General features: G+C 39.6%; 1 protein-coding gene across 1 annotated transcript; it reads right to left on the bottom strand.

The window, feature by feature from the left end:
• Nucleotides 1-9,985, bottom strand: LOC133972088 (H-2 class I histocompatibility antigen, Q9 alpha chain-like). The gene is made up of 8 exons (XM_062409312.1): nt 9,839-9,985; nt 8,100-8,360; nt 6,391-6,669; nt 3,655-3,957; nt 2,924-3,034; nt 2,568-2,585; nt 2,158-2,242; nt 1-1,790 (listed from the first exon to the last, which is right to left on the bottom strand). Exons 1-7 carry the CDS (start codon nt 9,891-9,893, stop codon nt 2,163-2,165), a joined length of 1,107 nt encoding a protein of 368 aa, XP_062265296.1. The 5' UTR covers nt 9,894-9,985; the 3' UTR covers nt 1-1,790; nt 2,158-2,162.
• Between the last annotated feature and the right edge of the window lie 4,636 nt (nt 9,986-14,621).

The raw sequence follows: 14,621 nt of genomic DNA on the forward strand, positions 1-14,621 counted from the left end.
TCCCAGAGAACATCACTTTATTAAAAACACAAGTACAAAAGGAATGAAACAGCAAAGCAGCTTAATTTAACATTTATTTATAAAAACCCGACACAAGAAGAAAAATTTAGCCTCAACATTTAGTTTCTACACTGTAAAAATGAAATCTTGAAATTGTGTTACTGCGATTTAAAAATATAATCAATAGAGAATGTTTAATGGATTTGTAAACATATATGATTCAACTAACTTTACTAAGTTAAATTTGTAAAGTTGCTGAAGTTATGTTGCCAAAACACAAAATGGTGTGTTTGTGATATGACACGTCTCATGTCTCATCAGGGGAAACGTGACCTAACGTCATGAAGGTGAGTGTTTAGGTTGAATACAGGACAGAAATTCTGGTTCTGCAGCTGCATGTTTTGGCAGCTGTGGCTCAGGAGGTAGACCGGATCGTCCACTAACCAGTAGTGCACAGGTTTGATCCCCAGCTGCTCCAGTCCGCATGAACAAGTGTCCATAAGCAAGAATCCGAACACTGAAACTACCCCTGACAGCTTCGTGGACAATGTGTGTGATTGACGTGTGACTGAATAAACACTGTATGAGTGAGTGAGTGTGACTGAGTGAGTACAGTAAAGTGTGTGAGTGGTCAACAGGACGATATGAATGTATTCAAATGTTCATATGGAGAACAACAGGTCAGAATGATCAATTTCACGTCTGCATGTGAAATAAACTGCTTGAATCCTCTGGAGCCTGACGAGCAGGGACACTAGAACTCACAGCTTTGAGAAAATGTGAAGTTTTTAAACCTACGAAAGATAAGTTCAGTAATTTTGCGCCATTCAAAATGTTTCATTGTTGCAGTGTAAATGTTAACAAGACTAAAACTGAAAAGTCCCTTGTCCCTAAAGACTAACAGGAAATATTAACACAACATTTCATATGATATACTTAAATCATCCCACAACCTTTTTATAATTTCCACAAAATGAACTTTAAAGGTTAAGAACACAGAAAAGCATGAATATAACATAACAATCAAAAACTAGCAACTCTGGATTAATTAAATTCTTGTTCAGGCCAAATTAGAAATAAAATAAAATCTGAATATTTACACTTTAACTGGAAAACAAATGTTGTAATGATGCTCGTGTTGTGTGTCCATGTGTGACAACAACTCATTATTGTGTGTAATTTATTTGAATTCTATTAATATTGATTGTATCACTTGTCCAAATCACACCAGATTCAACACTGCACTTCCTTGGGCTCTTAACAACACACATTGTGAAGCTGATGAAATGAGCGGTTCTCGAGATATGTGAGTCACATACCAACAGATTTATGGAATCATGAGACAGATTATATTTCCAGATCCTAAGATGTGGATGTGTGGGTGTCTATATATGTATATTTAGATTTGTATTATTTAATGATTTTACAAGGATGCCCCAACACCAGGAATATAAAACTGTAACTAAGATGATCTTTAAAATAATTGTATTTGAACAGTGTTGTGATACTTTCATTGTTTTTGAAAATGTGTTTTACTTCACTCCAGATAAAGAAAAAGTAATAATCCTCATTTGATTTATCAATATTTAAACAAATGTTTATCAGAGGGAAGTTTACATTTCTTATTTTTAACTAAAAGATCAAATTTAATCAACGCCACCTTTTCTTTTTCAAATTTGTCAGTTGCGTTGTTTGTATTTCAATATCACTTTATGATTTGAGTGATGAATAATCAATGAGTTCCCAGAGTAAGGGGGAGACTGTGGTGACACTGCTTCCTGTCCATAAACCTGAAGAGAGAAAAAAGAAATGTTCAGTTCAACAAAGCCGCGTATTTTAATTATTTACAGTATTGAGACCCAATATAATCCATGATTCTCTCAGTGAAATTAAAGTTTACTCAGAAAAAATACACTAATATTAAATTGATAAGCCCTAAATATTGGGTTTGTTAATATTTGAATTGTTTTGTAACTGCTGATATTTGAGTTTTATTTTAAATTTAAACTGTCCAATTAACGTGAAGGTTTCTGATCTGTTTCTCGCTCTCAACATATTTGTTTATTTCTAATTAAAAAGAGGTTTTACACATGATCACACATACTTTACTTTGAACTTAGTTTAATGCAGTTTTGTTGAACAGATGAAGCAACTCACTGTGTTCAGTAGGACGCCTCACTTGAGGTACTAGAACCTCCATCAGCTGATCTCAGCGGCTGTGAGGCACCTGGATCTTTTCCAGCTGTGAGGTCAGAAACACATCGTTAGTCCATCCTCCTCTGAACAGACACTTTCATTACAAACCACCAACACTGCAGGGAACAGTCCTGAAAACTCTCTTCAGCACAAAATGAACCCTATCTAATCTACAGAGGGTTTACTAGAGTCCTGCACTGGGTCCGGTTCCTGTGGGGAGACTCGTATCCATTGAAATAAATATGGGCAGAAGTGTAGACGAGGCCTGAGGGAACATTTGTGGACATTTTGAAGAAATTGAGTGACGTGATGTCCTCATGAAGCACGTTAATATAAAAAGAAAACAGAATAGAAATAGAAGTTTTACTTACGAAGTGAAGTACATTGGGCTGAAATGAAAAGAAAATACAAATGATTTCAGTTATTACAGTAAAAACACAAACTGAATTGTGTCATGTTTTTCTCTCGTGGCGATTCTCCTCAAACGATCGACAACATTCTGTCACTTTTCATTGTTTGTGTGCTGGACGCTGTGTGCAGAGCTTTTTATAAACAGTCTGTGGTGCAGAGGGAAGTTAGAAAACTTTGTGTGAACCCTGCAGCTCTTGAAACAGATGTTGGTGTGTGAGGAACTGAAGTTTGTTTCATGAGGTTTGATCTGAGCGAGCATTAATTAGAAAGTCTAAAATCAAAACACCAGGACAAAGCTTCTGTGTTGGTCTCTCACCTTTCTTCTTCCTGTACACGATGAATCCAATGACAGCGCTGACGACAGCGAGAGCGACCACTGCAGTGATGATGATGATGATGATGATGGTGGTCATGTCGGTGGGCTTCTCTGTTGAGTGGAATAAAAAAACAAAGCATCACAACCTGAACAGATGAAGCAGGTTGGACGACACGAATCTCCCTGAACCACAATCCTGTCCTGAGACACAACAAACACACACAGACACTAAACGTGTGAGTTTGTCCTGCTGTTGGTTCTACTTTCAGTTTTCATCTGTACATAATGACTGTATCTGTGCTTCTTCACACTGGTTTGTATTAAACTTTACTTCCAGTAACTAAATCATTTCATGGACTCATCTTCTACAACAGAGCAGCAGTCGAGTCTTAACAGTGACTTTAATGTTCACATGATCCCAGTATGTCTGTGAAAGGCTCACATCTGACCAGTAATAAACCAGTATGGCTCTAGTTGAGACCTGTAGAAACACTTCAAGGTAATAAAATCATACAAGTGAATTTAAATATTTATAAATGTGTAAATCGAATTGATCAATGATAATAATAATAGTAATAAAATCCTCAGACACTGTAGCAGACACATTAAAACTAACTTAATTTGTCAGGGAAGAAAACTTCTCCTGCTACACATCAGCCAACATGACCTGCAGGACTGTTACTGTAGATGAAATGTGTGTTTCCCAGCGTCATCACTGGTTCCAGTCTCACCTCTGTTGGACTCGACTGAGTCTTTGTCCAGTCTGGTGACGATGTCCTCCTTCACACCAGCGATCTGGAACACACACTCGTAGCTCCTCCAGTCTTCAGGGGAGATGGATGAAACCTTCAGGTCAGCACTCATCTGGAAGGTTCCATCATGGTTGGGGAGGACCTCTCCGTGGTCCACGTCCTCATGAAGCTCCTCCCCCTCTCTCCTCCAGAACAACGTGGCACTGTCGGGGAAGAAACCTGTAGCGTGGCAGCTGACTGGAGAGGAGGGAGACTTCTGGAGGAGAGAAATCCTGGGACGGTCTGGGGAGGAAAAAGAAAGACAGTTTATGGGTTATTATAATATATTGCACACTAATAATATCATTCCTGTTTGATTCCATTCATGCTGCATTAGTCATTTCTGTTAATATATGAGACAAGTGAACAAACTGTGAGATGTGAGTGAGAGACAGAGGCTGAAGTGATGCAGAGACACTGGGGGGGACGATATGACGTAAAAGTAATATCACAGTATTTATTAAGTAAACTTCATGTAGTGAACAGGTCCTGATCACTTCTGATTAATGTTGGTATTTAGTGTTAAAGTGCAAAGTGAGTACAGGTCGGTCGGGCAGTGAGGAGGGAGGACGCTCCGGCTGGGTCTCAATTCAGGGACGGCTTCCTTCAGAGGACCCGGTCTAATCCATTCATCAGTGACTCCAAGTGAACTGTGCCAGATGTAATGAAGTTCCCTAGGGGCAGTAGCCTGACGTTGTCAGACTCACAATTCTAGTCAGAATGTGAGTCTGAGACCGCTCCATTGGGCTGTGATTATGGGGCGTGTTTCAACCGAACCAGGAAGTAAAATTCCTCTTCGCTCAATTGGATAGACCTACAACCAATCAGAGCAACGTAGTATGTGACGTATTTTAAGCGACGCATTGTGAGTTATTTACTAACGCCGGGTTCACACCGGACACTGAAGCGATGTTGAAAAGACACTTCAGCGCAGCGCCAAGCCTTAAATAACAGCTGGCTCCCATCCACTCCCATGTTAAACCTTTGTGCCGGTCACACCGGAGGCTGAAGCACCGCGCTGCCTCAAGGCTGCCTCACGGTGTGCAGAGATCGTTTCGGCGTCGAGTCTATTTTTTTGCGCTTGACTTGAGTGCATCGCACCAGGAAACACACTGAAAAACGGTTTTAAATGATATTGATGACATATTTTATATGATATAAATGATCAAATATGCATCCCATACTTTGAAGTCCCCTTCTGTTCTTCCTGGAGTTTTAATTTGACCAATGACATTATTACATGTCCCCCTCTGCCCATCCACTACAGCCACACAATCAGTGATACAGATAAAAAGAGAGAGAGGGGGGGGGCTACGTATTCTCCACATAGGTTTGAGTGGAGAATACGTAATTTACCCCCGACACCCGACATGTAACGAAGCAAACAGCGAAGTTCTTCAACATGGATGAAATTAAATTAATAATTGAAGTGGAGAAGTACAGTGAGTTGTATGATCCTCGGAACATGTTGTATAAAGACAACACCAAGAAAGACACAAGTAAGTTTATGCTTTTAATCTCTGGATCAACGGGTGATATTATTAGCGCTGCCCGGCGGTTCAGCGTCGCTTCAGTGTCCGGTGTGAACAGCCAAGCTCCGGGGCGATAGGGATTAGCACGGTGCTTTGGCGTCGCCTCCACGTTCTCTGTTCCTCTTTCAAAATGAATGCGCTGTCGATGTCTTCTCAAACAGACTCAATGGCAGCATCTACACATCTCAGCTCTCCAGCGGCAGCCATGTTTGTTGAAAACGAATTCAACCCAAGCGCACTTTGATGACGTGGTTGATTACGTTACCGTTGATCATCTGTCCATCATCGTATAAAGCCCGCCCTGACAATCTGATAATTTCTCCTCAACGGAGCGACTCCAGACCGGGGCTAAGTTCGTCTGGCATCCAGGCTATAGGGTCAGTGCTATTGTGTCACATTCACAGTAACATGAGGTAACTGTGACCTTGACCTTTGACCTCCAGGCACCAAAATCTAATTAATAACCTCTAGATAATAATCTTTGAGTCCATGTGAAAGTTTATTATCAAATCTGAATCTGATCTTATAATATCATGTTCAAGAAAACATAAACATACTTTGTGCAACTACCAGGACCTTGACCTTTTGACCTTTGTTCACCAACATGTATTCAGTTCATTTGTGAGTCAAAGTGAATGTTTGCACCATTTTTAAGAAATTCCTTCAAGCAAGATATCACATTCAAGAAAACCCTATTGTTTGAGGCTGCTGTGACCTTGACCTTTGACCTTCAGCTACCAAAATCAAGTGAGTTAATCCTTGAGTCAAAGTGAATGTTTGCACCAAATTTGAGGAAATTCCATCAAAGCATTCTGGAGATAACGCGTTCAGAGCAATGGGACGGACGACCCAAGAGCATGATGCAGGCATGAAAAGAGCAGAGAGAGAGAGAGAGAGAAAGAGAGAGAGAGAGAGAGAGAGAGAGAGAGAGAGAGAGAGAGAAGGAGGAGAGGGAGAGAGAGAGAGAAGGAGAGGGAGAGAGAAAGAGAGAGAGAGAGAGAGAGACAGAGAAGAGAGGGAAATAGAGAGATGATAACAGACAGGGAGCAGACTGGGTCCAGCAGGTGTTTGTGTATTTGCTCTAGTTCGCTGCCACAGAGAAAGAAAGAGGAACATTGAGTTGATGGAGGTTCTGTGATGTCACCTGTTCTGAGCAGAGAGCTCCTCCCCTGCTCCACGAACTTCTTCAGCAGGGTAGGACACTCCTCGAGGAGGTAGTTCTTATTCTGAGCGAGTAGAGCTTTATTCTGATCCCACTTCAGTTTGGTGATGACACTCTGTTGTGTTGGAGCGATCCACGTCTCTGTCTTCAGGTCCAATGATATGAAGTCTTCTCCATCATAACCATGCTGAAGAAAACCTTTAACTTCTTCAGTCTCATCGTCCCATTCACATCCAGACATCTTCTGGATAAAGTGAAAAGCTGAGAGAGAGACAGAGATCTGAGCTGTTATTATCACATCTTCACCACACACAGAGAGACACACACACACAGAGAGACATACACACACAGACACACACACACAGAGAGACATACACACACAGACACACACAGAGAGACACACACAGACACACACATACACAGAGAGACACACACACACAGAGAGACACACACAGACACACACACACAGAGAGACACACACACACTTACACGCACAGAGAGACACACACACACAGAAACACAAACACATTCGCACACACATACACACACAATCGCACGCACACATATACAAACACACACACACACACACACACAGAGACACTCACAGAGACACACACAAACATACTCACACAGACACACTCTCACGTACAGAGACAAACATGCACACACGTGCACACACATAAACACACATACACAGAGACACACACTCACACACAGACACACACAGACACACACTTACACAGACATACACACAAACACAAACACACACACAGACAAACACACGCGCACACACATACACACACACCCACCTACACACCAAAACATACACATACTCTCTCACAGAAACCATTACACTAACAGACCAAAACATGCACACACAATCACACTCACGCAAACATGCACACACAATTACATTCAGACAAACACGCACAATCACACTCAGACACAAAAACATCCAAACACACTCTCACACATTAACACAAACACACAATCCTACGGTAACACTCAATCACACTCACACACCAAAACATGAACACACAATCATACACACATTCATACAGATGCGCACACCAAGTCACATTCACGCACCCGTACACAATCACACTCTCACATACAAACGCACTAACACAATCACATGCACACACACACACAACCACACTCAGACATAAACTTACTCAAACACACACAATCATACTTACACACGCACACCACATACAAACACAAAAACACACATTCAGACAAACACACACACAGACACTCACAAAAACACACACACTCACACATTTAGTCACACATGTTTCTGTGTGTGAGTGTGTTTGTATCTGTGTGCGTGAGAGTGTGTGTGTGAGTTTGTGTAAGTGTGTTTTTGTCTCTGTGTGTGAGTGTGCGTGAGTGTGTGTATTTGTGTCTGTGTGTGAGTGTGTTTGTGTCTGAGTGTGTGTGTGTTTGTGTATGTTGTGTTTGTGTCTGTGTGCAGGAGACTGTGTGTGAGAGTGTCTGTTTGTGAGTGTGTTTGTGTCTCTTTGTGTGTGTGCGTGAGTGTGTGTGTCTGAGAATGTGTGTCTGTGTGTGTGTCTCTGTGTGTGTGTGTATGTGTGTTTGTGTGTGTGAATATGATTGTGTGTGTATGTGTATGTGTGTGTGTGTGTGTGTGTGTTGTGTTATTATTAGAGAGTGAAATGTAAACAAACCTCCAGTTTGGTTGAATCGTTCCTTTAAGATGTCCAAGTTGTTTTTGAAGGCGTGCTGTGTACCCAAAGCAATCTGAGTGTCCCTCTTCCAGTACTGTGGATCATTTGCGTTTAACATCCAGTCCTGTTTGGATTCTACTTTCCTTGTGTTGCTGTCATAGTATTGGATCTGAACGTCATCAACCAAACTAACAATCATAAACTCTGGAAGGTTTGGGACTTGAGACGACGCAGTGTAGAAATTCTTCAGAGAGTGAATCCCTGCAAAAAAAAGTTCAAGTCATGACTTTAGTTTTCAGACTGTTTTATAAATCACTCAGAGTCAAGAAGACATGAAGCACATTCAACACAACTTCAGCTGTTGTGAGGTAAACAAACACAAAAACACATTCATAGATAAAACGTCTGCTCCAGAGTCCAGACTCTCTTTACTTTGAATATTCTGCTACGTCTTAAAAATGGATTAAATCTAACGACTCAAATGTTTAATATTATAAAATAATATTTTCTACTGCAGAGTATTTAATGTGAAGTGAAAATTACCTAAATTTCAAGTTACTCTTTGAGACTTTTATTCTTAAAGTCCTTAAATAGTTGGTTTCTCTCTCTTTGTATATCAGTATATATTCATCCATATATACATTTATACATTTATACTGGACCCAGTTAACAAAACAAAGTTGGACATTGTTACAGGAAGGGGTTGACTATTTTTTAAATGTATAGACTCAGAAAACATTTGACAACAATAACAATATGACAACATGTTCATTGGGTTGTAAACAACATTTCTGATTCAGATGCATCGACTGAAAATAATTCATCTGTATGTTTGGCACTGATTCCTAAGATGTCAAAGTCAAATACTTATGACAAAGACATGTAAATAAGACTTAATGTTTAAATGTTGAACATAAGCTTTATTATAAATAACTATAAATCTGATAATGCGTCCAAACAGAACTTGAATTAAGAAAATAAACGTGTGGTTTTTAAATACGTTTTTTTTAAATGTAAAGATAAATGCACATCTTCTTTGTTTATTCTGTAAAAACACACTTGGTGCATGTGTGCAAACTTGTGTGCATATATATATAAAGGCTGAAACCTTCATCTCTGTGACAGACTCACATCAAGCAGTCCGGCTCAAGTGCAAATGTTATGTTAGATGATATGTTATCATATTAGAAAGTAATAACAGACATCTGTCAGTTATTCATCATGGAGGCAGCCTCGTCCTGAATCTTTGTCTCTCTGCTTCTTTTCACTGACATCATTTACATTAGAGATGAATTTGTGTTTTGTGTTAGTAACAATGTGTGTTGATTGTATTGGAGCAGGAGGACATATTGATAACAGATCATTAATTAGTAATATCTCATATCAGTGACGTCACTCACGGTCTTTATCAGCCTACATGATGTTGAACATTGAACCAACAAAGCAGGAAAATGTTTGTGCTCAACAGCTTCCTGTTAATATGGAAACAGCGCCATCTTACTGACTACAATAACAACCCAAAACATTTTTATAAACCAACATGAAACACGTCATGAATAACTAAGTCTGGAATAATAAAATTCGCTATTCGAACAATACAAGAAACGCTTTGTTTTATCGCTGAGTTTAAACGTGGCTTCTTGTTTCACTTGTCCTTGATTCATCGTGTAGCCTTTTTTTTTCTCACTTCAAATCGACCAAACACAATAAAGTAAAGTAGAAACGTGACTTTAACTCACGAGCCGTCGCGATGTGTGCTCCTGCCAGTAGAAGCAGGGAAAGAACCGTGAACATGGTGAGCGGTGGTGTGGTCCTCTGTACTGGGCTGAAGGTAGATGAGCTCCTGGCTCCATATAGAGAGACGGACTGTGGAGAAAAGAGACGGAAGCAGGGAGACGAGGACAAACTGTGAGGCGGGGCCTTTCTCTGAGCCAATGGGAATTTAGAATCAGCCTCTACGTCACTTAAAACCGGGTGAAACTCATCCACTGAGGTTGTAGAAGGAAAAGTGAAAGTAACGAACTGCGTAGTGTTATAACTTCACACCCTGTAGTCGAATAACATATTTATACGTAGTGCAACACATTTGTAAGATAATGTGTTTATTGCATAATTGTATTTTTAGGATAGTGTACTTGTAGGATAATGTATTAGTCAGATATTGTACATGTAGGATATTGTACTTGTATCAGGCACGTGCACAGATAGACCCCTAGTGGTGCTCAAGCACTGGCCCTTTTGCCCTGGATGAGAAAAGTGCCCTTCCTGCTGGAGCCCAATTTTTTCTACAATCATCAATATTTAAGAATAAAAATGACTCTCTCTGTCATCAATTCCCCCCAAATGTATTTTGATATCTGACGGGGCATTTATTTGAGTACTTTAGCTGAAAACATCAAATAAACATACAAAATCTCACGAAATCCGACAAACAGGCAGGCAGAGAATTTAAAGGCAGTTTTACTGTTCTACAAATTAGACAAGTTCACTAGTTTTGTTTCATTTAAAATCGTAATTATTGAAATGAAAGGTAGGTCTTGAGTTGAGCTACATGACAGTCTGTTGAGGTATATTGTGGTATATTAGCAGTGTAATGCTGCTTTTGCTTCAACTCTGTCAGAAAACAGTAAAAATGTGTGTGTACTGTGTTGTCAACTTTATAGAGATTATGCAAGTCACTCTTGATTATTAGGCACAATTAATTTATTTATCTCATTTGCAAGATTTGCAACATAATGCCAAGAAAAGAGAGACTCCAAAAGCCGAAGGACAGGGAACTGCAGCAAGCAGCTCAGGGTAGCAGCTCTCTTTATCTTGGATCAGGCCATCAACTAGTAAAACAGATGAGGGAGAATCAGTAACCCTACCTAGTCCAGGAGAGCCATTATTTAGTTATTTTTCAGTATTATTATTTTCATTTCATTAATAATTTTGGCGATGGGTGCCCTTTTTTTTGGTTTGAGCACCTGCCCCCCAAAATGTCTGCGCACGTGCCTGACTTGTATGATAATGTATTTGTAGGATATATATTTTTTTTTTGATAATTTTTTTATTTGGAAATGTATATGAACACCGAATACAATGAGCATACATTTTAACAGACATATCCATAGTTTTTTTTTACATACACATACAAACAACATCCCACCCACCCCACCCACTTGAACATGTAGTACACACACCTAGAATAACAAAAAAAGAAGATAATAGGTAAAAAAATAAAAAAAAAATATATATATATATATATATATATATATTCTGTACGCTACTTGATATAGGGTCCTAGTGCAAGAAATATTGCTATGGGGTATCAAGTATAGTTTTGAGTTTCCCTATGTATTTCCAAACCGGATCCCAGGTGGAGTAGAAATTGTCCCTTGACCCCCTAAGTGAGTATTTCATTTTCTCTAATTGTATAAAGTGCATCAGGTCACACATCCACAAAGACGCTTTGGGAGGGTTTTTTGATTTCCAATGTAATAATATTCTTCTGCGTGCAAGCAGAGTCACAAAGGCCAAAATGTTTTTATAACTTTTCCTTACTATAGAATGTCTTCGGTCTGTGATACCAAATATAGCTACTGCTGCATTGGGTTGGAAATCAGTATTGAGCGCCTCAGATATTGTTTTAAAGATCATAGACCAGTAAGTGACCAGAGCAGGGCATGACCAAAACATATGGTTTAAGTTGGCAGGGGTGTGATGGCATCTGTTACAACTAGCATCTGAATTAGGATATATTTTAGCTAATCTTGCTTTGGAAAAGTGAGTCCGGTGTAGAACTTTAAATTGTATTATACTTAATTTTGCACAAGAAGTGCTGTCATTCACTCTTTGTAAAGCACAGTTCCACATGTCATCTTCCATGTCTTCCCCCAATTCATCTGCCCAGTCCGCCCTTATCTTTGCGATGGTTATGGTTTTAAGAGAAGCTATACAATCATGTATTCTAGAAATGAGCCTTTTTGAATTAAAAGGGGATTCTAGCATATCATCTAAGCCAGACATTGAAGAGAGAATTGGAAAGTTGGGGTCATGGCTCATAAGGAGGTGGCGTGCTTGAAAATATCGAAATAGGCTAGATCGAGGAAGGCCAAATTTTTGTGATAAGTCGTTAAAGCTGGCAAATACACAATTTATGTACATATCTTTAAATTTAGAAATGCCTTGTCTTCGCCAAAAAGAGAATGTAGCGTCTACTTTAGCTGGGGGGAAGAGGTGGTTATTGCATATAGGGCTTAAGCTAAGAATTTGTTTGAAACCAAAGTACCGTCTCAATTGAAACCAGATCTTCAAAGTATTGATGACAATTGGGTTGTTTGTGAACTGGGAAATAGAAACGGGGAGACTGGAAGTGACCAGAGCCGTGAGAGATGTTGAGATGCATGATGTAGCCTCATAGTGGCACCAGTCTGTGTCTGGAGTATGAAGCCAAAACATTATTTTTTGAACATTTGCAGCCCAGTAGTAGTAGAACAGATTAGGAAGAGCTAGGCCTCCCTGTAATTTAGGTCTCTGTAGAAGCTCTAAACGTACCCTAGGGTTCTTGCCATTCCAAATAAAAGAAATAAAAGCGCTATCAATACCTTAAAGAAAGACCTAGGAAGGTAAAGTGGGATACATTGAAACAGGTAGAGGAATTTGGGGAGCACACTCATCTTGATGCAATTCACTTTACCTGCCAAGGACAAGTGTTCTCCATTTCTTTAGATCTAATTTGACTTTATCAAGTAGAGGAGCAAAATTTTCCCGATAGAGGTTTTTCATATCTCTAGTTATGTTAATGCCCAAATATTTAAAGCCGTTTCTAGACATTTTAAACGGTAAAACATTCTCCTGAATTTGAAGAGCCAAGTTGTTAACAGGGTAGCATTCACTTTTACTAAAGCTCAGTTTATACCCGGAGAATTTACCAAATCTTAACAGAGCATAGAGGATATGAGGTACGCTAAGAATAGGGTCAGAGACAAATAATAGTAAATCATCGGCATATAAGCTTAGTCTATGCTCTTCTCCTCCTCTAAAAATTCCACTTATTGATGGCAATGATTTGAGTGAAATGGATAAGGGCTCTATGGCCAAGGCAAATAACAGTGGACTAATTGGACATCCCTGACGGGTCGCTCTCGACAGGGTGAAGTACTGTGATTGCCTGCCGTTTGTAACCACAGAGGCCTTGGGTGAGCTGTAAAGAAGTTTAATCCATGAGATAAAATTTGGACCATACCCAAATTTCTTTAAACACGTGAATAAATATTCCCACTCAACCCTGTCAAAAGCTTTCTCTGCGTCCAGCGAGATGACCACCTCAGGTACCTCATTGGACGCAGGGGAGTGAATAATATTCAAAAGCCGTCTGATATTTATAAATGAGTGTCGACCCAAAATGAAACCGGTTTGATCAGCAGAGATCACATCAGTCATTGTGGTTTCTAGGCGTAGGGCAAGAGTTTTAGCTAGGATCTTCACGTCACTGTTTAGGAGGGAGATGGGTCGGTATGAACCACATTCTGTATTCTCTTGACCTGGCTTAAGCAGGAGAATAATCGATGCCTCAGTGAGTGTTTGTGGTAATGACCCACGGGATATAGAATCCATAAACATTTCAAGAAGAATTGGGGATAGTTTCTTAGAAAAAGTCTTAAAAAATTCTATTGGATAGCCGTCGGGGCCAGGTGTCTTACCACTTTGCATTGCCATTATTGCGTTAATAATTTCAGACAGTTGCAATGGGAGTTCGGTCTTTGTCTTATCCGTTACCTTTATGGAAGGAGCCTCGAGATCGCAAAAGAAATGTTCCATATCAGTTCTATCACTGGTCGCCTCTGATGTATACAGGTTAGAATAAAATTAGGTGAATGTTTCATTAATTTCTCCCGGGTCAATAGTGATAGTATATTTTTAAGATCATTTCGACGTAGTGCTACACATTTTTAAAATTATCTGTTTATAAGATTATTGTATTTGTAGGATAATGTATTTGTACCAGTGCAGTTTCTGTCTACATCTTTCTACACATTTATTTTTCCAGATTCATACGAGGTAACTATGACCTCTACGATTGACCTCTGAAATCTAACCAGTTCATCTCAAATTGAAGAAATTCTCTCTCAGAGGTCAGACATCACATTCAGGAGGCCAAAAATTATTTTGTGAGTCCAGGTAAACTTCACCTTTGACCTTTGACCTTTGACCAACAAAACGAATCAGTTCGTCCGTTCGAACGTTTAAGAAACTCCCTCAAGGAATCCCAGATATACCTCAAGTCATGAGTATGGGACAGACATACAGACAACTTGAAAACAAGCCCCCCCCCCCCCCAACCCTAACCCTACCCCCCCCCCCACACACACACACACACACACACACAGAGACAAACAACTAACTAACACAGATTAGCCCCATTGTTAAGACAGACAATTTAATAACACAAGATAGTGAACGTGAACTCATATTTTACTTCTGTTTCACTCACAAGATAAATAATCAAACCGAAGCAGAAAGAGAACACAAGCATCAGAT

The sequence above is a fragment of the Platichthys flesus genome, chromosome 17, assembly GCF_949316205.1.
Source record: "Platichthys flesus chromosome 17, fPlaFle2.1, whole genome shotgun sequence".
Taxonomy (NCBI): Eukaryota; Metazoa; Chordata; class Actinopteri; order Pleuronectiformes; family Pleuronectidae; genus Platichthys; species Platichthys flesus.

Coding starts and splice junctions, on each gene's coding strand:
- LOC133972088 (XM_062409312.1), bottom strand. CDS start 9,893: ATGTTCACGGTTCTTTCCCTGCTTCTACTGGCAGGAGCACACATCGCG. Junction 3,958..6,390: donor GAGCTCTCTGCTCAGAACAG/GTGACATCACAG, acceptor TTTCCTCCCCAG/ACCGTCCCAGGATTTCTCTC. Junction 3,035..3,654: donor CTCAGTCGAGTCCAACAGAG/GTGAGACTGGAA, acceptor TCCACTCAACAG/AGAAGCCCACCGACATGACC.